At 42.1% G+C, this 27,505-nt stretch overlaps 3 protein-coding genes across 7 annotated transcripts in view; 1 reads left to right on the top strand and 2 right to left on the bottom strand.

Annotated features, from left to right (window-relative positions):
* Positions 1–14,429, bottom strand: dedd1 (death effector domain-containing 1). 4 transcript variants are annotated; one of them, XM_076991132.1, is made up of 6 exons: positions 14,300–14,429; positions 12,739–13,247; positions 12,489–12,608; positions 12,228–12,371; positions 2,542–2,929; positions 1–1,085 (listed from the first exon to the last, which is right to left on the bottom strand). In XM_076991132.1, the coding sequence occupies exons 2-6, from the start codon at positions 13,196–13,198 to the stop codon at positions 1,079–1,081; spliced, it is 1,119 nt and encodes a 372-aa protein (XP_076847247.1). In that variant the 5' UTR covers positions 13,199–13,247; positions 14,300–14,429; the 3' UTR covers positions 1–1,078. The 4 variants fall into 4 exon arrangements, 3 of the variants coding, with proteins under 3 accessions (XP_076847247.1, XP_076847249.1, XP_076847248.1); XM_076991134.1 differs by having other exon boundaries at positions 12,228–12,368; XM_076991133.1 differs by having other exon boundaries at positions 14,257–14,364.
* A 161-nt stretch (positions 14,430–14,590) lies between these two features.
* Positions 14,591–20,207, top strand: rabac1 (Rab acceptor 1 (prenylated)). Of its 2 annotated transcripts, none has more exons than XM_076991136.1 (6): positions 14,591–14,732; positions 15,232–15,302; positions 15,651–15,860; positions 17,321–17,418; positions 17,537–17,638; positions 17,882–20,207. In XM_076991136.1, exons 2-6 carry the CDS (start codon positions 15,232–15,234, stop codon positions 17,968–17,970), a joined length of 570 nt encoding a protein of 189 aa, XP_076847251.1. In that variant the 5' UTR covers positions 14,591–14,732; the 3' UTR covers positions 17,971–20,207. The 2 variants fall into 2 exon arrangements, with proteins under 2 accessions (XP_076847251.1, XP_076847250.1); XM_076991135.1 differs by lacking the exon at positions 14,591–14,732 and adding an exon at positions 14,816–15,059.
* Positions 20,187–27,505, bottom strand: part of atp1a3b (ATPase Na+/K+ transporting subunit alpha 3b) — a 23,345-nt gene continuing 16,026 nt past the window's right edge. Inside the window, exons 12-22 of the mRNA XM_076991130.1 lie at positions 27,189–27,381; positions 26,325–26,637; positions 26,061–26,211; positions 25,737–25,905; positions 25,435–25,589; positions 24,948–25,071; positions 24,680–24,825; positions 24,429–24,559; positions 24,191–24,292; positions 21,726–21,817; positions 20,187–21,548 (exon numbers count right to left, since the gene is read on the bottom strand). Coding sequence (XP_076847245.1) covers positions 21,520–21,548; positions 21,726–21,817; positions 24,191–24,292; positions 24,429–24,559; positions 24,680–24,825; positions 24,948–25,071; positions 25,435–25,589; positions 25,737–25,905; positions 26,061–26,211; positions 26,325–26,637; positions 27,189–27,381 — 1,605 coding nt within the window. The 3' untranslated portion in view covers positions 20,187–21,519. The remainder of the gene's footprint in view (positions 21,549–21,725; positions 21,818–24,190; positions 24,293–24,428; positions 24,560–24,679; positions 24,826–24,947; positions 25,072–25,434; positions 25,590–25,736; positions 25,906–26,060; positions 26,212–26,324; positions 26,638–27,188; positions 27,382–27,505) is intronic.

Raw genomic sequence — 27,505 nt, 5'->3', positions numbered from 1 at the left:
CACGTTCAACAGTATTTTTATTCAGAAGTAAAGGTCCGTACATGCGTTATTTAAATTAAGATATTAAACGAAAACAAGAAAGACACAAAAACATTTCCCCCTCACCTTATTTGCCTTTTTAATTAACATATACTTACATCCATTACTACAGAGAATGGCTATCTACCATTGAACTTTTTTGTTAATTTCTTCAAACAATATATAAAGACAATAAGTATATATTCACCCATATATTCTTAAAAAAATGGCCCAGTGTGGTTGTGACTTAAGGTCAAGGAGACTACTTCATCTGTTTCATTGGTTCATATGACAGTGATACTCCTTTCCTTTCTGAACATTTTCTCTGTTTATCGACGCACAGTCCGTCACTCGTATCTGAACATGCTGCTGTGTTATGTTGGATTCGGTCCTTGTAATGCTGGTGACTGTTAGGCTTACGTTTAGATTACACTACAGCAACAGCTCAGGTGTATTTTCCTGCTTGTAGAAAACAGACACCACACCTATGTCAGTATATCTGGGTATATTTTGGTAGTAATGGTGGCAGCACTGAATAGTTTTGGAGATGAATGTGGGGTCCATCTGACTTGTTGTGGATGACCTATGGTTCTTAAGGATCCCTACCAAGTTTCCCAAGCTCATCTTACCTCTCCATAACTTATTGATCTTCAGCAAAAATCATATCAAGAATAATGTCCACCGATCCTGGAACAGTTTAACATAAAAGTGAAATCCACACTCAACACAAACAGAAGGGCGATTACTATACTGTAATGCACAAATGACTGGTGCCACAGGAAGATATAACTAGCCGACAGGTAAATGTTTGTGTGGGATGTCCATATGTGCCCTCATTCTGACAAGTCAAGAACAGTGTCAACATGGCCCCACAAATCAATGCACACTCTGCGTGCGTGGTTCCTCCAGCTAGGAATCCCGGTTTTGTAAAGTGTCCATTTTCATTTCAGTCGTACATAAATCCAAACTGCTCCACTCAATCTATGCACAGGCCCTCCCTTTTTATTGCCAGCACAATAACTCAAAGAAATATTTTCTTCATGTTGGCATCCATAACTTCTCAGGACCTGTGAGGATATATGAAGAGAATGAAATTAGAACACAGTAGCAACTTGGAAAATGATGGTCAGGCACTTAGGAAGCGCACTTAATGAACACACTTATAAAGTGCCACTTTTCTAGACACAGATTGAAAACAGCCTTTAACTATATTATGATTGCTGTACTTCATCTGTAGGTTTACATTTGGAAAATTGGTCCCACAATGACAAGCCGCTAGGGAAACGTTTATGTTCTTTGCTGCCCCCTTGTGGCACAACTTTTATTTTCACTGTTCTGAGATCGCTGTCAACATTAGTTTTTCAAATTAAAGTTTGAGTTCAGTAAGCATATATACAAAAAAGCCAGGGCACTATACACTCATCGGCCACTTTATTAGATACACCTGTCCAACTGTTCATTAACTCAAATGCCGAATCAGCCAAAGACATGGCAGCAACTGAATTTAGGCATGTAGACATGGCCAAAACGAACTGCTGCAGTTCAAATTCCTGGCACACTTTGGGCCCATTAGTACCAATTGAGCATCATGTCAACGCCACAGCCTAGCATGTATACAGAGTATATTGTTGCTGGCCATGTCCATCCCTTTATGACCACAGTGTACCCATCTTCTGATGGCTACTTCCAGCAGGATAACGCACCATGTCATAAAGTGCGAATAATCTCTGACTGGTTTCTTGAACATGACAATGAGTTCACTGTACTCTAATGGCCTCCACAGTCACCAGATCTCAATCCAATAGAGAACCTTTGGGATGTGGTGAAACGGGAGACTCACATCGTGGATGTGCAGCCGACAAATCTGCAGTAACTACATGATATTAACTGATCACCTATAAACCGGGCTATGTGCAATATGTTATAATATAATCAATCAGAATCACAATACTACATAATGGGCTGCAGTACTCCATAATGGGCTATGTGCAATTACATCCTTTTATACATTGCCTTATTTAATCTTCTTTACCTTTATTATTATGTTGTGTGCTTAATCTTTGTCTTAGTGCTTGTAAACACTACGGTACTGTAACGCTGCTACTGGAGAAATGCAATTTCCCAAAGGGATCCGTCCCAAGAGATCAATAAAGCTCTCTCTCTCTCTCTCTCTCTCTCTCTCTCTCCATCTATCTATGATATATCATGTCAATATGGACCAGACTCTGAGGAATGTTTCCAATACCTTGTTGAATCTATGCTACGAAGGATTAAGGCAGTTCTAAAGGCAAAAGAGGGTCCAAACCAGTACTAGCAAGGTGTACCTAAAAAAGTGGCTGGTAAGCGTATACTCATTACACACTGCTCAAACTGGTACGCGTCATCAGTAAGGTGATAGTGATACAAAAGCTTGTTCAATGAGTTTCATACTTCCGTCTCGTAATAAACAATCACAGGCTGGTGACTACATAAGAATTCAGGCAAACTGAAGTCTAGGGAGTCGAGAGCAGAAAGGTCACCCACCTCCACGCACCGACGCTCATTTGGTTATGCGTCTGCTGACTGAGCAGAAGCTTACGGCCCTCTTCGTAGTCGTCCTGATCCACGCTGACCAACAGGCGCAAGCCCTCCTGCCCGGCCGCCCTCTTCAACGAGTCCGTGATGAAGACGCCCTTGAGCGCCTCCAGCAGCGCCCCGCTCAGGTAGTCGGCCCAGAAGGCATCCAGGTTGGCCAGCTCGGAGAACTTGATGTCGCAGACGATGGAGCCGAGGTCTCGGGTGCGCAGCAGGAGGCTGGCGCGGCTGAACAGCTCGAACTGACGCTCGAGCGGCTGCTGCTTGTCTGAGGAGACGCGGCCGCGCAGGGCCGACTCGTGCTCGGAGTACTCCGCCCGCACACGCAGCCGGATGTCTGCGACGGAGACAGGAAGAGCCGGGGGGGGGGGGGGGGGTGTTGGTACAGGAGGATGGGAGGAATAAGGAGAGAGATGGGAGGAAAGGAGGTGGCAGGAGTAAGGAGTACAGATGAATGGAGAGATGGACGGAGAGATTCAGATGCAGGGTGACAGGATATGAAAGAGTGCAGGGGTGTAGGAAAAGCAGGCGGTGGGGAGATGGTAATAGAATAAATGAAGGAGTGAGATTTGTTGAAAAACAGTGGTGTTTAAAAGAGAGGCATGGGAACATAAAGAGTAAAAAAAAAAGCAAGGTGAAAAGGGGTAAAAGGTAGAGAAATAAAAGAGAAACCTGTGTTATTTAGCAAACTGACTCAGCATGTCAACAAACACTTCTTTGGGTACTATATCATTTAGACTTAAGAGGTCTAGGGTGTCCTTTTAGAATAATAGATGGTGTTTCAGAGTGCGCAAGGGACAGGGCTTAGTATGATATAAATGGCCTTGTCAAGTTTTTTGTTTGCCTGCTCAGTGTAGGTCTTGCTATGAGCAGCAGGGGGCACCAAGCATTCCAAGCTCAACAGCAACAGACTGATGAGGACTGAGAATCAAACTCAAATTATAGGAACATTCAACTGACCCACATGAAGGCACATTTGAATGTTCATTAACATTTTCAAAACCAACAGAATAACTATTTCAGTTCTAAGAGCACAGACAGTCTGCACAAATTGAGGATCTTGCAGAAGACCATTTACTGAAGTGACACTTTGCCGGCACAGATGGGTTGGTGTATTCAACAGAGCAAATATAACCCAACATGGTGGCTTTTCTTGAGGACACGGTTTAATCCAGCTCATGAAAACTTCACTATGAATGCCAAGTCACTTCCAGCATTTAAAAAAAATCATCTTGCTTATATGCTGGTGATTAAAATTGTGTAAAATGTACGACTGTCTTAATGACATGCTGTCTAAAGCATGCTGAGGTAACTTGTTGGAGTCAAGGTTCACTATGGGTATTTCAGTTTTGAGCAAGTGCTGAAAAGTCCATCAGCAGAGGGCATTGTTTTGAGAAAATTCAGTATTGAAGGATATTTTCATATTTAAATACGGTGGAATATGACCATGATCTCAGTCCTAAAGCAAATGTATTTCAGTTGTTCCAAGTTGGGCTGGCAATGAGCAGATTGGGTCTTTTGCTTTGAACTGAACATTTCATATTTCAGAGGCAAAAGGTTAAAAGTATTAAGAAATAATAAGGGCTGACTGTACCACAACTGTGGTTTTGAGAATAGCAGGAGGAACTGATGTCATGCAACAGCACAGGGCACAGAGACGGTAAGATACGATTGGAGGATACATACTGAACCAGAGCTTCGTAGTGATGTCATTTCCTTTCATGTCATTTCATGTCAGAGGCAGAAGCGGACCCATCGATCTTCAGAACATTGCTGCAACACAAATCCAATCTTCCCACAACCAAAACTCAACCCCAACCTCCACATGCTTTTATTTCTAGGCTTAAATCGGAACATTTCTGTGGGGGGTAAAGCACGAGGAGAGGAAGCATCTGAGTGTATTTTTTTAGGCAAAGAAGTGTTCTGTAAAGAGTACTTGAGAAAACTAGGGACAAAGATTTACTTGGGTTTCCTTAGCATTTCAGAAATTCAGGAAAATTATGAAAAATTCCCTTAGATTCTGAAGGATTCAAAATGCAAGCATCTCAAAATGTATGAAGTAGCAAATCCATGTATTTGGATAACGGCACTCATGTTTAAAGTGATTTTACTGTAACTAGTATGAAAATTAAGACCATTACTCCAGGTGAATTTTAAGCCATCAAACTATTACTGAATATATGGTCTCTTATACATCGTACAATGCATTAAATCGCCAAAAAGATACATAAAGAAAAAAGCTGCTGACATGGGATAGTAATAATCAAAGAAAGGTGTTTAGGCTACTGATTTATAACAAGTGTAATAAGTACATATTGGTTCTTAGCCCCAAGGTTTTGACCCTGGTCCATTCCACTTGTATTCAAGTTAGGCAATACTGAGTGTGTGAACAGGCAGCCATAATGTTTCAACTTTAATCCGTGTTCTTTTGTTTCCTCAATATTTTCCCAGACATGTTACACGCCAATGAAGGTTTGTACACAATAAGCTAGAATTTTTTTATAAGGTTCTCCAAAAGGGCAAAATGAACAGTGTACATGCACATTGCTCTTTCCATTACCTCCTATATTTTCATGCAGGTATGACAGTGTTTTTCTTCATTCTTTTAAAGAGAACATCGCTTCTATTTCAGCACTTTGTCTAGAGAGTGGATCCAGCACAAATCACATGACAAAACGAGGAAAAGGCTTTTCCTTTATAATGGGTTATGGGTCTTTTCTTTACAAACAACTGGACACAAGTCCATTTTAGCATTCACACAGCATCATTGCAGCAAAATTACATTAAGGCACGATGGGGAAAAGGTAGTCTATATTTTAATTTTTTTGTTACTTACAAAACAAACAAACAGATTAAAAGCCCACAATTCATCACTCCAATAAGGCACAACCTTTAGGCACCATTTAGTGAGGAGTTGCTCCATGCGAAGAGCTTCGACACTATTTCCATCCCTGATGAGCAACAAACCCAGATGGAAGGAGAGAGACTGAGAGCAGGTGGCTGCTGACCAACAGCTCTTAGGCCAGAATCGGCCATTTAACCTCGTTCTTTAAGTTCGCTCTCTCCCTCTCTTAGTATGTGAGGATGGCCAACTTGTTTTGTTCCTGACACTTGAGTCAGTCTGTTTTTCAACTGTGGACACAAAAGGAGAGAAAGAGAGAGAGAGAGAGAGAGAGACAAGCAGAGTTTGGGATGAACGTTTTCTAGAGGATCATCCTCTGTTGGGATCAAGCACACAGCAGGCAATTTCAAAAACAAACTACAATGATATTTCCAGTTATATTGAAGGCAACACTTAAGTAAGATCTCTGTTGGGTCATTTTCCTCAGAACTGCTCACGCAAAAAATAAACAAAAAAACAAAACAAAAAATAAAAAAAAAACAAAACTGGGTTTTTGAATACAGCCAGAAGCCATTCTGAATAGGGTGTGAAAACAGTACATGGCTGTCAGAACGTAAAAGGTTTGGATATCTTCTAAGGTGGATTTTAAAATATTTGAATAAAATGGTTAGAGGTGGGTTTTGTTTTTATTTGGAATGACAGATCAGGAACAGTTCATCTCCAAAAAGGTTTGGACTGAAACATTTTAGAACCTTTTTTCATACATGTATTTTTATTAATTTTTTTTGAGGCAGTTCTGTGAAACTCTGAGGCCAACAACTTTTCCATCATTCTGTGCCAGTTATTTCCCCGAGTCTACAATACATACACTACAGAATTAAACGGGGAGGAAAACGTCTTTTGGGGTGCAAAGCTTGAGGTGGACCATTTAAAACAGAACACTGGTATCTTAAGTCTGAGCACCCCTCCTCGTAGCTTGAGTGAGGAAGGTAAGCTCTTTACCTTGGGCATGGACCAGGACTCACGAAGGAGAGAGCGAGCGAGAAAGCACAGGTTTGGCTCGACTCTGTACGATCGCACAGAGACGACAGCACACACTCTGTAGAGCCGCACATGCTCTCTCTTTTTCTCTATCCATTCTCGTGCACTCTCTACCCATTCCTGAGTCAACCTGCTGGAATCAAATGTGGAGTCAACAGAAAGCAAACAGCATTTTCAGCATGTTCATGGGCACAAGGTCAAACCTCACAGGGCATTTACGGTGCAGCAGAAGTGTAGCTTAAACAGTGATCGTTTTTAAAAGTCATTAGTCTATAACCAACACGTTTTAATCTCCTGGAGCACCAGACATCATGTAAAGCACATATACATACTAAAGAAGGAGCTTTGCTTTTTCAAAATCATGACCCGTCTTTCTATATTACTACATACTAAGATTTCTTCTTAAATATAGGGCCAGTGTGCCCAAACTGTTAAGTCTATTGAGAAAAAATGTTTGGATTACACAAGGAAATGAGAAATATGAAGCACACAGGCATCTGCTTTCAGATCAGGGGATTTGGAGAGTGTGGATTTCTTTGCTTTGGAGCAAAAATACATTTTTGTGTTCAATCTCTTAAAGCAATGTTTATACACCTTAAAGAGAAATGTTTTGAAGAAAAATGGCCCATTCTATTCAGATGCTTACAGAGTCTGATTTGGCAATTTGGCAGAATGCAGATGTGACTACAGGATTTGAAACTAGATTTACATTTTCCAGTAGTGAGTTGATAGCACTTCATCTTTTAAATCATGCGGCTTGCAAACCGATAAACCATTTTAACTGACTGAGTAGCAAAGTATCATTGACTAACCAATGTCTCCCCTGGCAACAAGGTAAGCCACACCCTTAATTTAAATATTCTTCCAATTAGATCAGCCTAAGCTAAGCTACTTTTGCCGCGTAGCTTATGTTAGCTAGAAATGCAGCTGTTAAAAAGAAAATGTTAGTTAGAAATGTTAGTTAAAACATGAAATGTTAGTTAATAAGGCAGCTGAAACATCGCTATGTTAACCTGCATTTTAGCTAATCACACTGTTATTGTAGGTACCTTCAACTCTCCTTAACAGTGTTTGTTACGGGGATCAGGAGTCCACATCCACAACTCAAGGATGGCTGGTTGGTCTGTTGTTCAAACTACAATTGCCGATATGTGAAGTACTAGTTTCAATGTGTAATTAGGCTGCAAAAATTGAGGTAAATCTGTAAAAATCTTTGAAGGCAATAGTTCATTTGACCACCTCGCGTGTATATCTACACCCTGCATAAACGAATTTATTCAAGACATTGTGGGCCAAGCTTCCCAAAACTATCATTAAACAGGCTCTACAGCATCAAATCATGAAACGTTTCCTTGCTCATCTAATGTAATACCCGTTAAAAGTTTTGGAGGCTTTAATTGCTTTGATCCACTGATTTCTACCGTTATGAGCAACTGTTAGGATTTCTACTGTTATGAGCAACTTGGTACAGTATTTTTTCCCCACAGACACATTTGAATGCTTAATTCTCAGCAAGTGAATTATGCAGTACTTTTAATCATATAACAATAGAATGTAACAAATATCGAATTTGAGAGCTATGGCAGACACTGGGTATTACAAAATTTAAACAGTGGAATACTCTGAAGAAAATATGCAGGGTGAAGACAGGCAAAACAGCCACAGTTGTTATGGAAAACCACTAGAGCTTTAAAAGCATTATAACTAAAGGAGACAAACTAAAAGTAGGAAGAAAAACAAAATGCTGTCATTCCAAAGGAACGAACACAAAAACCACCTGATCCCCTGCAATAACAGTGGAGAAAAAGAAAGAAATGGCTTCATATGCATCATTTCATGAGTAACCCAGAATGTGCAGCACACACACTACTGTACAGTGGAGTAGAGAAGAGTAGTAGAGAAGAGGCCTTTATTGCCCTTTATCACTGTACACTTGAAGAAACTGAAAAACAACATGTTATTCATGCTTCCTTTAGGCTCACTGGTATTTGATAGATATATGAGGGAGTGGATCACCTGATCAGTAATGGGCTAGTGAGGGCATGATGGGCAGTGTTGGCAGGTACATGTTCACTGTGCTCCAACAGACCTGAGCACTGTGGTCAGTGGGCTTCAGACAGTTTGGTTAAAAGTAAGCAGAGTTATGCTCTACACTAAAGGTGGACCTGATGGGTATAATGGAGGCAGCTGCAACTTGATGGCAGTTATATGTCATCAAAGCAGCTGCATTTCATTTAACATCTCAGGATTTTATTGTGTACTAGAAAAAGGGGGAAGGAAGAGTGGAAGGGAAAGAGAAATGTGGGAGCAGTAAAGGAAAAGGGTGACATGACCTTGTAGAATGAGGGTGTCTCACTGTTGTAGGGCTGAGTTCTATCATGACAAGGACCAGAGAAATGGAAAGGAGGCAAGAATTCAGATCACACACACACACACACACACACACACACACGAAAGGGTGAAGGCAAATCCTAAGCAATAATCTACACCAATGTCATCTAATTATAGACTCTGGGGTGAATTTGTAAGATGGGATAAAAGCAACATCTTGAGCTAGTAAACTAACTAAAGGTCAACCAAGTACTAGAATCTTATATGTGCAGTGACAACAGATTGTTAACAGTTCACAAGCATAACTGTCACCAGGTATGCAAGAATCAAGCATGCAGGGCCTGTAGGTATTTCATGCTGAAATCTTGAGTGCACAAACTCTATAGGTGATCAGTTGTAATGTTACCGTTAGTTTGGCCAAAGTATATACTAGTATTGGCTTCACAATACTACTTCCACTCAATTTGATGCTGCAAAATTCAGAACCTAAAAACAAACTAAAATCCCTAATTCATTCCATGAGCAAAGCTACTTTCCTTTTAGAAACATAATAATGAAATTTTATGCCAGCGAGTTAGTTCCAGAATGTTATTAAGCATCTTGTTTAATCCTATTTAATTAGTGGCTAGCCTCCAGTTAGTTATCAACAATTAAGCAAATGCATTTCACTCCTAAGCCTTCATACACTCATGCATTAAGTCTGTACTCAAGAAGAGTCACTAAGAAAACAGATGTAGTGTAGCGTTAGAGCTGCATCCTGCAACTGAAATGTAATGAGAAAAAAAAGAGTCTGTTTATGCAATACTATGTTTATGTTTATAATTGTGATACTCTTAGCAGTACTTGTCCTTAACTAGCTTTAATGATATGAAATCCAAACATATCTGATGACATGGCAGCATAAAAATAAAATGGAGTAATTTATTTTTTAATTAAACATTTTGCTTTTTCATTGGTTTATTCAGCAGATGTGGTGTACAAATTATGTTGTTTGTCATATTTACCGTACATACACCAACCAACTCCTGAACCACAAGAGTACTGCAAGGCGAAGCTGACAAAAATTATAGGAGTTCTAATTTGGTTTGTGTACAAACTTATTTTGCCACTTTATGAAACCATTTCTAAAAATGGTATATTCAAACATAATGCTATAATGCTTTTGGCATGCAGTTTACACAGTGGTAACTGGTGGGATATAGGCATTGCTTTTCATTAGTGGTGTGCACTACGTTTCAACACCAGACATCTTTTCAACTTATTTGGCTAAACTTTAGGTGCTTGGTCTTGGTGACCTTTAGGAAGATACCGTATTTTCTGGACTATAAGCCGCTACTTTTTCCCCCCACGCTTTGGACCATGCGGCTTATAATGAGGTGCGGCTTTTCTGTAGAGTTTTCTTCACCCGTCAGGGGGAGGAGCAGAAAGTTAATCAGGTGGTATGTCAATTGCAAATTGTAAATCAAAGAAGAAAGTGCTCTTTTTCATTCAGCACATACAAGCAGCAGGCACAACAGGGAATTTTTTCAAACCAACACGTGTTGTGCCAAATTCCGACTCCCTGGCAGAATCAGACTCCCCTTGTTTGCACACGCATTTAGATGCTACAGATGATATTCGGGAGTTACAGTGGTTATAACTTAGTTCATTGAGCACTCTAGTTTTGTCCTAACTAGATATGTAGACATAATACTGCTGTAATACTGCAAAGTCATGTAGTCAGAGGTGAACTTCGGTATAGCCAGTGTGTATTTTATTTAAATTAATTAACACCCTTGAGCCAGTGTGGCTTTGGACGAAGATAATGCTGTGCCGTTTGCTGTGATGGATAATTAAAGTCTAGCTCTTATTTATGCATAGAAAACTAAATCGACAACATAATCTGTAGTGTCTTTATGCACGGATAAACAAGGGGAGTCTAAGTTCAGCACAACACCGGCTGAAAGCCAAATCTGTCACACGTGAAATGCTACAGGCACTGTTCGGAAACTGATCAGTTCAGTTAAATGTATTCGGTTCAGTAGATATATACGGCTTTTAGCCCGGTGCGGCTTATACAACATTTTCCTTTTTTTTTTTTCTTTTTACTTTGTAGGTGCGCCTTATATTGAGGTGCGCTCTATAGTCGAGAAAATACGGTATATGTACATGTTGCCTATAGTGCAACCAAAAAAACTTCAATATGCTAATAAAAACACGTAGCCAACATGTTATGTTCAAAACATTCTCTATTAATAGTATTCTAGATTTCAAAATGTAAAGATTATCAGAGATCAGACACACCTAGTTTTTGGGTTAGGGTGGCTAAGTACCTGTCTGAATACCACTACAAAATGGCTACAGTGACATATAAACTACATAGAGTATATTTCAGCTAATTTGAATGAACATAAATAAATAAGATTGTTAAAATAAAGATGCTTTCCTGTCAGAATGGCCTGGAATACTCAAAATCTACCTATTTTCCAGGGGTTATAAACTTAGAGCCTAAGGTGAAGAAAACCTGACCACTTCAGTTCTAAAAGATGGGGATACAAACAAACCCATTTATTAAAGACAGAAATGAAAATACCATTTTGACACATAGATGAATGGGTTAATGCCTGTGTGTAAGAACTTGTGGTAAACTAAAGTTCAAAAGTGAACAGAAGTGTGTTAAAAACTGTTATTTAGCAGTTTTTTGTTATTTATTTATTTATTTATTTATTTAAGTATTTAGCTGAAAGGTCCATCTGAAAGGTCAAATGGTTCAAATGAGCCAACTTTAGTGAATGTCATTTCTTTAGACTACTCTAACATTTCAAAGATGATGTAATGATCATGTGAACACAGTAACAGCCACTTTCCCAACCCCCATCAATGCGCAATCAGTTTCAAAATGATGAAGCAACTGAGAAATATCCACACTGCAGAGGATTTATGCAGAGCCTATATGATCTGTACAGGCTGTGAAGGTGTTATGTCGCGACCCTAATGAAGTCGATAGCACAGTCACTAGTGAAAAAAGGAGATTCATTTTAATGCTAGGTTAAATGGCAAGAGAGCACTAACACACAAAGACCAACACAAATGCAGACTGCAGGGCATTCTGCAAGATGAAATGGTTAACATGTAAATGGCATAAGCGTGACATTTACATCTAGAGAGGTTGTGTAACATTAGCTTACAAACCTGCCTAGACATTATTAGGACAGAAATGAGTCATGATAACATGATAAATGGCTGAATTTGAACAATGGAGCATCTGATCACAGATGAGAGGATGAGCAGAGACCAGTGAAAAATAGTGGGGAGAGCCTATTTAGAGATACACAACAGGAAGGTTCAGGTAATGTTAGAGAAACAGAGAGGGTCAGAGAGAGAGAGAGAGGGTCAGAGAGAGAGAGAGAGAGAAATATGGATGAAGATAAAGTGGTCTTACCACAGGTCACTTTGTTAGGAGCAGGCTGAGGCAGAGTTTCTGACGTGTCCCTGGCCTTTCTCGTCCAGCCATGCCCTCTGGTCCTGCCACACCCCCTCATGTGACCACGCCCTCTCCCCCGTTTTCTTCGGGAGGGAGCAGCTACTGTAACAGTTGATTGTCAGCAACATATAGCACACTTTGACCATTTCATACAGTGCTCATACCAACTCAAAATGAAAAAGAGAAATGGTGCTTCTTTAAGTAACTATTTGCACTCACCTGTCCTCCACTGAGATGTGTGTGCGTTCTCCAGAGATGCTGGGTCTGTGTGTGAACTGCAGTGTGTGTGTTCTTTGTTTTCTTCATCTTTATAGTTCATAGATTCTCTCTCAGGTGACACTAAGAAGGATTTGGCATAAACCATAATTAATATACAAACTACACCTTGAAACATTAACCATTAGCCCAAAATGTAAATTATATATAAATTATGTCAAATGTACATTAGGTCATCTGTCCTACTCCTCACCTGTTCTTCTTTTTTTGCTGGACACAAAAGGTAAGAGATCATGTCGTGTAAGAATTCTAAGAAGTTGTAACAAAGGTTCCAGGTTCCCTTCATGTAAAAAGCCTCGCCTCTCCAGTTCAAGCAGCATCTCAACACCACTTTTGGGCCTGTGGTGATTGGCAGTGTGGCACAGGTTGGTCTGTGGACATACCCGACGCCAGGCTTCCAAGAGACGTGGGCATGGGGGATTCCGGGGCAAGGAAAGGTCTGGGGAAATATCCTCAGTCCACCCCTCTGGATCAAGAGGGTGCTTGCCAGGATACGTTTCTTCCAGAAGAAATGACAGAACTTCAACATCAGTCTCTGTCAGCTGGGAGCCAACAATTTCAAACACCTCGTGAAGCGACAGCATGTCATAGTAGCTCAAGCAATCGGTTTCCTCCCAATGTAGAGTGTACCTCGGGCAGCGGACTGTTGCCATGATTAGCTGGCTATTCGAAATAATCTTCTACCAGGCAGGGATAACGTTTCTGGAAGAGGAACACGCAATATATTAGTTATGTATGTACAAATATGTATGCGTGTATATGTATATATATACTTTAAATACACAAACACACACACATATACATATATATGAATGATAGTCAAACGCGGTGTCTATAGATAACTCATGTTAGGTCATGTAGGACAGTACTCAAAGCAGTCAGCAATCAAAAAAGACAAAACATTAACGTTAGATAGAAACTAGTCAATTCCAAAAAGTCTTGCAGAAAATTCTTACATAAACACTTTGTCTCAATGATAAATCAAAACGCGAAAGGTTAGCTAGCTAATCTAGTTAGATCATAACATCACGTGCACATATGACGTAATGTCACGTAAAAAAAGATACTCATAGGAATATTCATAGGAATATGGCAATATTTCTTCAGATGAATCTTATATGAATCATATTAATCTGTATTTAAATTAAAGGGGCATTTCTTTAGACTCCAATAATGAACAAAAGTAACGCCTGCTATTAGGTTCTATTCGGTCATCTGTGATAGCTAGCGAGATTAGCTAACTATTTCTAACTAGCGAGACCTCTTGGTTAACCTTGCTCCATCGCAACAGCATTAGCCTTACAGCGAATAGCTAGCAAGCTAACGCTAGCTAATAAATACAAACAAAGGATTACAGCTACTAGTTTCGAATATTCTGTCCAAAAAATACGATACTACTGCAAAGCTACTGCGACAAACTACATAAAAAATGGCTAGACAGTTGCGAACGTTATTGTATGTTTTGCTTGGTTAGTCAAGGAAGTTAGTTAGCTAGCTTTGCATGAAAATATGGCTAGCTAGCTGGCTGGCTAACTCGGGTAACGCTAGCTAGCATAACAAACAAGTGACACATCGCTCACGTCAAGTGACTGTTAATGATAGCTAGGCTAGCTGGTAGGCTGCACCTTGACAAATGTTTTTATTAAATCATTTTAAAGAACTCGTTTTTGTAACTTCTCATCATTTAGCTACCAATATCAAATAAACTCACTCCTTGTTTTTGGGCGTTATTTAGCCATTTCTTTGCCACTTACAAAGTATGAGGGCGACCACAGTCAGGTTTCTTGAAATATGCGTTACTAGCTGCGGTGGGCGGCGGACGTACAGAGTGACGCCGCAGACGCGCCGCGCGCTCCCGCTAAGACTGATGGCAGGTAAAAGCCGCCATGTTGGGAAGGTTAAGGACATTACTATGAATGTAAATAACATGGCATGTCGCTAGTTGTTCACATTTTATGAATAATTAACGTCTCCCGCATTTTTAAAGAACCAGAAAAATGTTCAAACTTAACTCATTTTTAAATAAAAGTCCCGTTTTATTTTAGGTCACTAGGGGGTGACAATCCACATGAACACGGATAGAAACCCCACTGAAGGAAATAGAAGAACCACAATCGCTCCACATCATATCCGCCGCAACACGAAAACAGAGGAGACGTAGGTTCACTGTAGGAAGTTCTTGTTTTTGTAAGTGTTTTTTACCACGACAAGAATTAATTGTTATATATATATGTATGTAAAAGTTCGTCTTCGTTGTAGTATACTGTGACTGTTTATGTAATTTACAAATATTCTTATCAACTGATCTGAGTAATTTATAATTGATTGATGTTTTATAAAGCTTCGTTATATTACGTAACGAAGTGCCATTAGCTAGTACTTTGAAGCAGTGTAAATAATGTAGGTTAGCTAGCTGTGGCACTTGAACCGGTAGAGCGACATTTGTTGTGTTCTTAGGTCCTGAATGGTGGCAACTTGGTGACCTCGGGGGTTTCGTTCCTACTCATGTTTAAGGCTTGTTTAATACATGTCTAGTATTCTACATAAACATAAACTTTATAGTTGTTGTAAGAAACAAACGCAATACTGTTTTAAATGGTCTGTATTTAATTGAAGTATGTTAGCCTTGCGTTTTGAATGGGGCCAACAAAATCTTGTGTGTAATTAGCTGGTTTCTCTCGTACAGATGGATCCGAAGGCGAGCGACCCCTTCAGCAGTGACCCAGAGGAGATTCCTGCAGCAGGGATAGTTACGAGGTACGTAGCTGGACACTCAAACCGCTCATCCCACATTTGGATTGTGAATCCGCATCAGCCCTCTTTATTCATGTTCACCGGGTGTCGTTATTTTTATACGACATTATGGTGCAGTGCTCATAGCCTTAACCCTTTTTATCCCCATAAGATTAGAGTTAGGGTTTTACTAATTTGTGCTACCACCAACAGTTACCTTTACACGGACTGCAGAAAAGTTCTCTACATATTAATGAATGTGGCTGTAGATAGGAAGAATGTCATGTTTAATGCAATGTTGTTTCTAAATGTTTTATGTGAATAGGAACTGCATTAGTGATTGTCTGTGTCCTTCCCTGCCTGCTCTTTTAGGATGCTGCCCAAAGGGATCTCTGGGAGTGCGCTGAAGGACTGGCTGGACCGGCGCCGTAAGTCCATCAGGCCGTGGGCCAGCTTTGTCGACCAGCGCAAGTTCTCCAAGCCAAAGAACTTCGGCGAAGTGTGTCAGCGCGTGGTGCGCAACCTGGACACATACCACAGCAACTACACCTTCATCTTCCTGGGTCTCATCTTCTACTGCATGTAAGCCACCCTTCCTGGAACGCCATGCCTCCTCATCTCGGTTCTCTCTTTGAGAAAGGTATAGAATTAGGATGAGCCGTTCTCAAAGTCGAAAGCGAACAAGTCACAAGGTTTTTTTGTTTTGTTTTGTTTATTTTTGTGTTATCTGCATATGTTTCTTTGTTGTATTTGCTTTGTAGCTGTTAACAGTGGGTTTGGGTGGCTGTGGATGTAAGTGCTTTCTCAGACTTATGTATTCTTACATTTGACATCCTCTCAGAACAGTGTGTACAGTGATGGTTATAAAAAGATTTCAAGTTGCATCGTAGGCAGTATATTGGAGCTACTGTATATCAGGTTTCTAGAACACCTCATTCTTTTTCTGCCATCATACCACTAGTCTCACACTTGCATTTTTTATGTTTTTATTTTGTTTAAAAATAATTCAAAAATTCTGTTTTGTTCTTTGTGAAATGTTTGTTTAATTCATTTATTTATTTTTAATTTGATTACATGTCCATACATTTTCATCTGCTTATCCGCGTCCGGGTCGGACCAACTGCCTGTATCTGCGATATCATTCTTTCAGTCACTACCCAGAGCTCGTGACCGTAGGAGACATTGACCAGTAAATTGAGAGCTTTGCCTTTGGGCTCAGCTCTCTCTTTACCTCAACGGTCCGGTTCAACGTCCACAAATGCTGCACCGATCCACCTGTCAACCTCCTTGAACTCCTCCACTTGTGACAAGGACTCACTCCCGACCCAGAGAGGACATTCCTTCCTTGTCCAACTGAGCACCATGGCCCGATGACCACATCATCAGCACACAGGACCACATCATTTGCTAAAAAGGGACGCGGAATCCTACGGCCACTAAAACGAATCCCCTCTGCCTCTTGGCATCTATGACCCTCGCAAGGGTAAAAAGCTGGTCCAGTGTTCCACGACCAGGATGGAACCCACATTGTTCCTCATATAACTGAGATTCGTAGTTATATTCGCACATTGGTCCTGGGTAATGGGCCAGACAAAGAGAGATCCTATGGAAGTTACAAATATCAATACCTAGTTACCCTTGCTTGGATCAGGGTTACCAAGGCCTCACCCTGGAGCTCCTCGGTGATCACTTGGTGGCCTGATCTTTACGCATGGTTCCCGGCTGGGCTCAGCCCAAAGGAGCTACATGGATCCCCTCTCCCATGGGCCTACCATCTGTGGGAGGGGCAGTAGTAAGGGTCCAGTGCGTAGTGGATGGGACAGTGTCCGAAGGCATTCTGATCATAGGTTACTGAAACTGGCTCTTGAGAAATGGAATTGATTTCATGTATTTCCCTCTTTTTAATTTGTTACTCCTAATACTGATAACACACCACAGCTACAGCTATTGAGACGCTCACCTTCGGTAAAGCAACATGCTGTAAGTGGCTGTGACCGTCCTGTGAGAAGTGTAGCTGCTGACTGCCTCTCTGTCTCCTACAGCATCAGCTCCCCCATTCTGCTCATCGCTTTGGCCGTTTTTGTTGGAGCCTTTTACATCATCCACCTGAGGTCCATGGAGTCCAAGCTGGTTGTCTTTGGTCAGTATGAGTCTGCCAATCTGGGTGTGAGTGTATCGCAGTGCTGGCTGGCCTTTGTGGTACTGATATCTCACAGAGCTGCAATAAGCCAGTGTCACTGTGCTCTCTATTTTGGCAGGGCGTGAGATGACTCAGGGTCACCAGTTGGGACTGGCCGGTGCGGTGTCTTTACCTGTGTTCTGGCTGGCAGGGGCTGGAGCAGCTGTTTTCTGGGTACTGGGTAAGTGGCCTGTCCCTCACTTCTTTTACTGCAGTATTTGCAGGTTCACCTGCTAGCCCCTGTGGATCAATGGATACTGTGGTCTAGCTGTGTGCTATCTGAAAACAATCTTTAAGAAAAAAGTTATAGGCATTATGGAAAAAGCTAATTTATTAGATTTATTTGCAGTGAATTGAATGAAGCCATTTTGAAACCATTCTCTCTCCCTGTTTGTGCTGATTGGTTTTGTCCGGTCTCACCCAGGAGCTACGCTGGCAGTGATTGGCACCCATGCAGCCTTCCGTGAGCTGGAGTCTTCAGACGTGGAGGAGCTACTAATGGAGCCTGTTTAATCCTCTGACCTATGGCCTCCGACCTTTTTGCCTTTTGACCAATTATTTATCTAAAAAAGCATCTCTCCTGTTACGCATGTTGTTACTGTCCTCTTATTGGCCATTCTCTTCTCCAGTTCTTATGAACGAGGTCAATATTGTCTTGCTCACGTACTGATCAGTATACATACCTAGACCTACATATCTGGCCCAGACGCTTCCAGGCGCTGGTACTGCACCCTTACCCGTCTGCATCATTCACAGTCCAATTTGTTTTGTTTGCAAACTGACGTACTTCAATGAGAAAACTGACCAAGCACAATTTATCTTTACTGGCAGCTCATGCAAATCCACCCACATGTGTTATATGGTGAATGTGCACCGTATGTTGTCTTTAAGTGCACACGCTTGGCAGATAACGAGAACCCAAGGCATGCACAGATACAAAATGTGTGAGACAAATTGAGCCTTAAAATAATGTAGGAATGCAAAGGCAATGATCAGCAACCTCTAAAAGAAATTGTCATATTCCATGAGAGAAACAATGTTTCTTAAAATTGGTGCTTCCTCAGACCCTTATGGGAAGCTTTGAGTAGAGTGTTAGTAGCTTACTGAAGATGGACTAAATCAAGTCTGCAGAATCCATATGGGGGGAGTAAAGGAAGCCAGTTAAAGCAAGTGTAGGTGGACTGAAAGCTATCCAGGGTGCTGTCATTGCCATCATCATCAACAGCATTGTGTCCTGCTCCATACCTCCTGCTCCCAGCGGTGGTAGGCTGCCATGTTGTGTGATATACGGTGTTTTAAGTCTGATTTAGTTAACGCATGTTGCTGCATTACAAACCAAAATGCATTTATTGCCGGGGCTTATGTTAATTTTGTCCATAACATAAAATTTTTTAGATTAGTTTTTTTTCTTTTTCTCTCTGTTTTTAATCTAAAGGGAAGTGCAATAAAGTTCACAGCCTGTAAAACATTGTGTGCTGTGTCTGATGTCGCAGCAGAATGTCTGGGGAAGGGTGGAGCTTTCATGGTGTTATGAGGCCTTGAATTCCCTCAATACAGATGGATATTGGGGCAGTCGAGACCCTTTGTATCTTGCGTTCATTCGTAATCAATCAATCTCTTTCTGTCTATCTCTCAATTCTTCCCTGACCTCATTGACCTCATGGACCTGTTCCCTGCAGCCAGTCTAATATATTTTTTGGTTGCTATAGTAATGACCTTGGAGAATAAGCTCTCCCTTTTTCTTTACACCATACTGCGGCAAAAAAGGCAGGCCGGTCGATACTTCATTACAGTGGTGCAGTGAACAGGGTGGGGGCTGATTGCAGTGCACTTGTACTATGTGTGTGTATGTGTGTGTGTGTGTGTGTGTTTGGCTGGGCTGCCTGCTTTTCAAATAAGGACGTGGTGCTGATGTAAGAGTATCCAAAGGAAACTGTTTCTGTCAGCATATCAACAGTGACTCATTCTAAACCAGAACCATTGCCAGCTTTTGCCTTAGAAATCCATGATTCTCATATTCCGTGTTCTTACTGTGTTGACTTATCGGTCCAGAAACACTCACACTGCAGATTTTATAGTGTAAAGTTCAGATATTACAATGTGACTTTGGTGGTAGTTTGCTGCAGTGCGGCTTCTGCGTTTGTACTGCCTGGGCATGTAACTGTATAATTGTTAACTGTACTTTAATAAATCATGATTTATATGCAGTTATGTGAGGGTCAGTGTACTGGAGAGGTAACCGCAGAGACGATGAGGGACAAGTGGAATGAAGACACATAGATTTTGTTGTATTAAATGTTCTAGATGTTTTATTGGTGTTGGTTTCATTGCTTTCAAACATTTTGTTTCTATAATAATTTTCCGCATAGGTTATTCTTCTGTTTCCTTTGTCACCCTCAACTCCTCTTTGAGATGGACGCAGTCTTAGGCAGACTGCTACAGCACACTTCTTCCACCACACACGCGCGCACACACACACACACACACACACACACACACACTCACACACAGCACAAGACCTGTGGCGGCTCCACACACAGCACATGCTTGCCATTTCAGATCAACCAGCAGTAGCGGCCCAACACACACCAGGTTCACTGCAGTCATCACCAGTAATGCGACTGTGGCAGAGACTGGGGTCCATCTCATAGGCATCAATAAGCAAGCAGGTTTGCTAAACTTCTATATCTCTTATAATAAAGAAATGTAGTATGATATGACCACTCTGCTTTAGGAAATGTTGTTTTTGTCCACTCAGGCAAAATCCAATGATGATACAGCATTCTTTTTTTTCTTTTTTTTTTAATAATAAAAAAAAACAAACATTAGTGTGAGGGAAAAAGCAGAACCTGGTGTGGTTGGAACCAAAATGGCAGTAGAACCTGAAACATTATTCTGAGTTAATACCAACTCTCCAAAAACCTGATAAGGGACTTTCATCCACATTGTTTTGCATCAGCGTATATTCCAGTCACAACAGACACGCAAGAGAGCCATTCTGTTTCTTCAGGCATTTTGTCTTCCAAAGTGGTAATTCATTTGAGAGAACACGGTACTGTGATATAGTATATGTTGTATTTTTCTAAAGCACACACTCTGAGGTTGTGTTTGAAATAGGTACTGCAGCAGAGAACACAAAGTCAGAGGAAGAAGAGCAGGTAATAGAGGAAAAAAACAGCCTGAGAGAGAGAGAGAGAGAGAGAGAGAGAGCTAAAGATGAGGGTGTACTTAAGTTCTCCTGTAGAAACAGCTGACATGCTTCTCTCCATCTTTGACAAAAAAAAAGAGAGAAAACCAGTTCCAGCCTCTGAACCACCCTGTGCTCCGCCACTGGTCACGTGACCGGACACTGAGAGCCAGAAATGGAAAGGCGATCGACATGGACAGGAAGACAAGAAGGGGGGAGGGGGAGGGGGAGGGGGGAGGTTTTCCAGACAGGCGGAGGTGGCGGGAGCATTAAGGAAAGCCTACCGGCGGTGGCGTCCCGCCACAAGTCATGTGATCCGTGTACCCGTGTGTGATTGGAAGAAAGATGGAGGGGTGGAGCGGGTGGAGTGGAGAGGAGTAAAAAAGGTCTGATAAACCGAGGGAGGAGTTACAAATGCAGAGATGAGGAAGGGGCGGAGGACTGGCCCTTTGGTAGCCGAGCAACCACACACACACACACACACACACATACACGCGCGTTCACGCACACATATTCTCCTTTAAAGCATCGAAAGCTCCTCTCAGATCTACATAATGATTATGCAGCTGCCATAGGTAAATATGTTGTAGACTTTATGTACACACCCAAATGAAAAGACATGCAAGGAGTACTATAGGGCAGCGGGGGAGGGGCGCAGAGGTGGTCTGTGGTGAGCTGGGGGGGGGGGGGGGGGGGGCTTTGCGGTTATCTCTTTGGGGGCGGACGCGGCGTTGGCTCTAAGCGGCTGTGTGACGGGATGGTGGGGGGAGGGGCTGAGAGGGCACACGATTGTGCGTCTTGATCAGGCATAGAGGAACACGGAGGAGAAGAAAAATGGGAGATGTAAAGGAAGGAGTACGGAAGGAGTTTGTCGATCAATAGTACGTCTCCTTTTCCACCCAACCTGCGAAGGAGAGAGATGAGAGATCGAGAGAGAATGTCACAAAGCAGTATTGCATCAAAAGGCAATCAGTAATTGTATTATTTATTTGACATTTAGCATCAAATTGCCATGAATAAAATATTGTTGGTATGTTTGCTATGTGGTATGGTGTGTTTGTGTTGTGATTTAAGAACAAACCTCCAGGGTTTCGGCGGATTAGAAGTTTTCGGATCTCATCATACACAAAGATTAGGAAGCTATACGGGAATGCACAAAACCACCAGGAAGGCCTGCACAAAAGGTGTTATATTCACTCAATCTAGTTCATTATCCAGCACATGAAATGTCATGTAGATTTCATTATCCAGAACATGTTAACTGAATCCACCTACTCTGGGATGTGTGTGTGCTTCTGTGTGAGAGTTGAGACCATTAAATATTTTAAAAGTTAAATCAGTCAAGGAGCCTTGGTTAAGCAATACTACTGTACTCTTAGAAGAAGGTATAGACAAGCTGAGAGGAAATGGAGAAAATATGTCTCCTTATGTTTTCTAAAGGCATGTTTCCTATACTATCAGAAAGCTGTAAAAGCCATTAAATCCCAGGATATTTCTTTGCTTGTATCCAAAAAACTCTCCTAGACCACAGTTTTTTAATGTTGTTAATTCGCTTATGAATTCTAGTGAAACTGCTGCTATTGCTTCATTACACCTAATCTTTGTGAAACTTTTCATTTTTCTATTGATACAACTGACACAATTAGGTCCACTGTTATATAACCTGCTCCTGCTCTCTCTGTCCTTCCTGTGCATATGGTAGTGCTTCCTCATTTAAGCTCGTTTCCCTTTCAATGTGCGCTGAGGTTGTTCACCAGATGAAGCCTACCTAAGCTCCATTGGATAGCATCCCAACCCGTCTACTTAAAGAGGTTTTTGATTATGTTCATTCTTGCCTTGATAACATCGCTCACCTTAAGCTGTGCTCCAGCTGCTTTGAACCCTGCTGTAGTAAAGTCTCTCATTAAAAAGAAACCAGTGGACCCCTCAGATCTTTCTGACTATAAATCTCCTTTCCTTTCAACTGTCTTAGAGAATGTTGTATTTATTCAACTGCAAGCATTTTTAGCTGAACATGGCATATATTTATGAAAAGTTTCAATCAGGTTTAATCTATTTCAAAGCACAGAAAGTGGTATTTAAAACTTTTATAATGATTTATCGCTAAATGCTGGTTGTGGGAGTTCTGCTGTATTGGTTTTGGGTCTGAGAGCAGCTTGCTTTGAGCGGTGTGTTGGGGTTATAGATGCTGCTCTCACAGACATTGCCCTCAGCTCCTTTACATCTCACGTGGATGATCACATTTTTTCTGCATGTCTCATTCTCGTGTCCCAACTCATTCTGGTGTTCCCCAAGGATGTATTTGGGTCCAGTTTTTTTGTTCACTGTATACGCTGCCACTATTTTTATTTAATTGTTATGACAATGACACAGAAATGTATTTCCATTTCAAATCTAAATCTGGCCAATCATTTCTGCATGGTATAAAAACTGGTTGAATCTAAATTCTTAGTTGAATAAGAGGACGAGTTCTTAGTATATTTCAGTTAATAATTTTTATTTGAATGATTTTGAAAATGTAATTCATGCTTTTATTTCTTCTTGGATGAATTATTGTGGATCAGTTGTCTCTTCATAATCTCCAGCTATTTCAAAATGAGACAGTGTGTCTTTTAAGCGTCGTTTGATGTTGCATGTCCTGGCATATCCCTTCACTGACTTCCAGTGAAAATGAGGATCGATTTAAAGATTTTACTGTTGTCACGTTGTGGGGGGGGCCCCTGCCGGTCGCCCCCGTTTACAGCGGCAGCTGTCCTGTTTTGGGTCACCTGATGTTCGTCCCTCAGGTGGGCGGGACCCGTGATCCGTCTCACCTGAGGGTCGTTTGTTCGTCTCTATATGTCTTGTCTTTGTACCAGTTGACTGCTGGTTATTATTTCCTTAATCTCAATCTATGTCACGGGTATTTGGGAAAGTGGTTTGCACACTTTCTATTAAACCATCCTCTTTCCCTGAGACTTGGCGTGATCGCTTCCTTTTTAGTTGCTCACCCTACCCATCACAACTGTTATTCTTTTAAAGCCCTGAATGGGATGACACTATCAAATGAGCCTCAATTTAGCCTTTGCAGTAGCTGCCCCAAACTCTTCATAATAACATCTCTTCCCATATTATGCTTGATTTTTAAAATATTTTTGTCAATGCTGAAGACATTAAAAATCATTTCACTTTTGGCCTTTAAATCCAGTTGAGTTGGTTTAGCACTTGTATTTTATAACCCTAACTTTACCTTATGTTAATTTTATTATTAAGCCTATCAGGCACTTTGGTCAACCATGGTTGTGTTAAAGGTGCTGCATAAATACATTTTGTCTTGTCTTGCCATGGCTCTTTGTGTGTTAAAAGTGAGTGTGAGAGATTAGGGGTGTGTGAGGGTTTAGGAGTGTGTGTGAGGGGTTAGGGGTGTGTGTGAGGGGTTAGGAGTGTGTGTGAGGGGTTAGGAGTGTGTGTGAGGTGTTAGGGGTGTGTGTGAGGGGTTAGGAGTGTGTGTAAGGGGTTAGGAGTGTGTGAGGGGTTAAGGGTGTGTGTGAGGTGTGTGTGACTCACTTTAGTGGGTACATCCTGAGTGCTATATCCATCCCTGGACAGTAGGAAAGGAACGCAGCCAGGGCCGTCTCTTCAAACAGCCCGAATATCAAAATCTTATTTCTGTAGGGGAACAAATATGGTTCACTATGGATATGCACAAATACACACACACACACACACACACACCCCACATCTTCACATACAAACAAACAGATGCAAACACACCCACCCATCCACCCACACTACAGCGACTCACTTCATCCCTTGCTGGAACACAGAGTTTCGTCTGGTCTTGCAGATGATGAGATCGGCCCACTGCACCACCACGATGCTGACGAAGAAGGCTGTATGGCATGTGAACTCCACAATCTTCCTCTGCTCATAGGTCTGCGAGCAACATGGTACGGAGGTGATCATAACACTCTCTAACCTTTCCAGTCACTACACACACACACACACACACACACACATACACACACACTGTGCGCACATGCACAGAGTACTTACCCATTCCTGTCCATAGCTGTCCTCTAGGTCATTGCACGAGCGGTCATCCCATGATAGCCGAATGCCCACTAGGTGAGATGGGAGGAAACCGTTCTCTGCCAAGATGACAAAGTAACTGAAAAAGCCTCCCAGAGCCTGGATCATACCTACATACAGACAGAGACCACTTAGCAAATAGGTGCATGACACAGCAAAAAAAAACAGAGGGAAGGTGTGTGTGTGTGTGGGGGGGGGTTTCAACATGGGCCTTAGTGTCAGATGAACTGACCAATCTGTCCGTAGGCGATGCTAATGAGACGCTCGTTCACCAGCTTGTCCCTCATTGGGTTTCGGGGCTGACGCTTCATGATGTCACTCTCAGCTGCTTCATAGGCCAGAGAGATGGCAGGAACCTAAAGGCAGAAACGGTGTGTAAGACGAATAGGTTATAGGCCTAATAGCTTAATAGCTTTGTTCTGTTTCATTATAATTTTCCTTCTGAATCAATATGTAGTTAATTTTTATTTCCTAGATTATTTGTATGTCTCCTTGATATTTAAACAAATTGCACTTTTTTAATTGCATTTTCTATTGACATAAACTGTTTAAATAACTTTTATTTCCTGAGGTTAGATCTCAGGATGAAATACGCTTTATCATAACTTGATTCTACAATGTCTGTGTGAAGCACTTTGAATTTCCATTATGTTTGAAAACTGCTATACAAATAAACTGGCCTAAACTGATTTTTGAGTGTATGCATGTGGGCATCTCACCATGTCTGTGCCAAGGTCGATGCAGAGGATGGTGATGGTGCCCAAGGGCAGTGGGATGTTGACAATGATGAAGAAGAGGAAGGGCGTGATCTCTGGGATGTTACTGGTCAGTGTGTAGGCGATGGATTTCTTCAGGTTGTCAAAGATCAGGCGACCTTTGAGAAGAGTGAGAGTAGAGCACTCTACTGGCAGACACTGGAGCTCCCATCTTCTCTTCTCGGCCCCCCCTCAGCTGCCCTCCCCACCTCTCCCCTCCCCTCTCCTCCCCTCTCCTCTCCTCCCCTCTCCTCTCCATCACTCACCCTCTTCAACGCCTGTGACGATGGAGGCAAAATTGTCATCCAGAAGGATCATATCAGCAGCTTGTTTGGACACGTCGGAGCCAGCAATCCCCATGGCAACACCGATGTCGGCCTTCTTCAGGGCGGGAGAGTCATTCACACCATCACCGGTTACAGCAACAATGGCCCCCTGAGTGAGACAGATGGAGAGAGAGATGAAGAGAGAGATGGAGAGACAGATGAAGACAGAGTGTGGATTTTGTTTGTGTGCGTGTTTGCACACATATGTGTGTGTGTGTGTGTGTGTGTGTGTGTGTGTGTGTGTGTGTGTGTGTGTGTGTGTACCTGTCGCTGACAGCCCTCTACGATGATGAGCTTCTGCTGAGGAGATGTCCTGGCAAAGACGATTTCCGTGTGGTTGCGCAGAATGTCATCGATTTGGTCTTGAGACATATCCTTCAGCTCAGTGCCATGAATCACACACGCTTTGGCATCCCTGAAACACACACACACACACACACACACACACACACACACACACACACACACATGATCAGGGGCTCCAGATAAGCTGTGCGTGTGTTGTGCAGTGCCGGACGGGAGCTTCACCTGGGGTTGACCTGACTGACTGGAATATTGAGACGGGCAGCGATGTCCTCCACGGTCTCATTGCCCTCCGAGATGATGCCCACACCTTTGGCGATGGCCTTGGCTGTGATTGGGTGGTCCCCAGTCACCATGATGACCTTGATGCCGGCCGAGCGGCACTTGCCCACCGCGTCGGGCACGGCAGCGCGGGGCGGGTCGATCATGGATATCAGGCCCACGAAGCACAGGTTGTCAGTCTGGAAGTTAACGTCATCCGTGTCAAACGCGAAACCTTTGGGGTACTGGTCCTCAGGCAGCAGGACATGACAGAATCCTGAGAGGATGGAACAGCGATGACCACATATCAGCACATGGAGCACAATAATCCATGTAGATATGGATTATTATTATTACAATAACCTTCATTTAACCAAGACAGTTCCCATTGAGATTATCAATCTCTTTTATGAGGGTGTCCTGGTCTAGATGGGCAGCAGTACAGATCAGACTTACAGACATTCATAAATTACATAAAATCCACAATCTGTAGTACTGTAGTGTGATTATATCATTATACTAGATATGGACAAAATATTTTTGTGAGGAAAGATGGATTTTTTACACAATAAAAAATGCTGTGATTTGTCTGAAATCTAATCTATGTATTGCAGCCTTCTCTCAGATCAATGTTACAAAAACCAATATTGCAATAATGGTGAACAAATGGCTTCTTCTCAAAGCCATTAATTTCAGTTCTCTTCAGTTCAGTCAAGGTTTCCAGACACAAATTGTTCTATTACTGTGAAAACTGCATTGTATTATTAAAGTTTGCCAGTCTATCTCTAGCTCCTTTTCTCTCCCCAACCCCATCCCTCCGTCCCTCACCCAGCACTCGCTCCCCCAGGCCCCCCAGCTCCAGGTAGGCGTTCTGGAAGGCCTCCTTCAACTCCTCGTCCATGGGCTGCTCTTTGCCCTGCAGCAAGATGGTGGAGCAGCGGTCCAGGATGCGCTCTGGCGCCCCCTTCATCACCAGCAGGTAGCGGTTGTCGTTGGGGTCCTCCGTCTCGTGGACAGACAGCTGAGGGAAAGAGAGCATGTGTGAGGGGGCCGTGGTTGTCTCGCATGACCATTATTCTTCACAACTAAAGGAACAGCTCGACAAGACATGGCTGACAACAACATGACTAACAGTGACTGGAAGC

Source organism: Brachyhypopomus gauderio, unplaced genomic scaffold (genome assembly GCF_052324685.1).
Source record: "Brachyhypopomus gauderio isolate BG-103 unplaced genomic scaffold, BGAUD_0.2 sc81, whole genome shotgun sequence".
In the NCBI taxonomy this organism is placed as follows: Eukaryota; Metazoa; Chordata; class Actinopteri; order Gymnotiformes; family Hypopomidae; genus Brachyhypopomus; species Brachyhypopomus gauderio.
Note: the sequence above shows the minus strand (reverse complement) of the source record. Positions and strands in the feature narration are given on the sequence as shown.

Excerpts from the sequence above, each read along its gene's own strand:
- dedd1 (XM_076991132.1), bottom strand. The coding sequence starts at position 13,198 with ATGGCAACAGTCCGCTGCCCGAGGTACACTCTACATTGGGAGGAAACC. Across the intron at positions 12,372-12,488 it reads CACATCTCAGTGGAGGACAG|TAGCTGCTCCCTCCCGAAGA; the intron begins GTGAGTGCAAAT and ends CAACTGTTACAG. Across the intron at positions 2,930-12,227 it reads TCCTAACAAAGTGACCTGTG|ACATCCGGCTGCGTGTGCGG; the intron begins GTAAGACCACTT and ends TCTCCGTCGCAG.
- rabac1 (XM_076991135.1), top strand. Across the intron at positions 17,419-17,536 it reads GTCCAAGCTGGTTGTCTTTG|GGCGTGAGATGACTCAGGGT; the intron begins GTCAGTATGAGT and ends CTATTTTGGCAG. Across the intron at positions 17,639-17,881 it reads AGCTGTTTTCTGGGTACTGG|GAGCTACGCTGGCAGTGATT; the intron begins GTAAGTGGCCTG and ends GGTCTCACCCAG.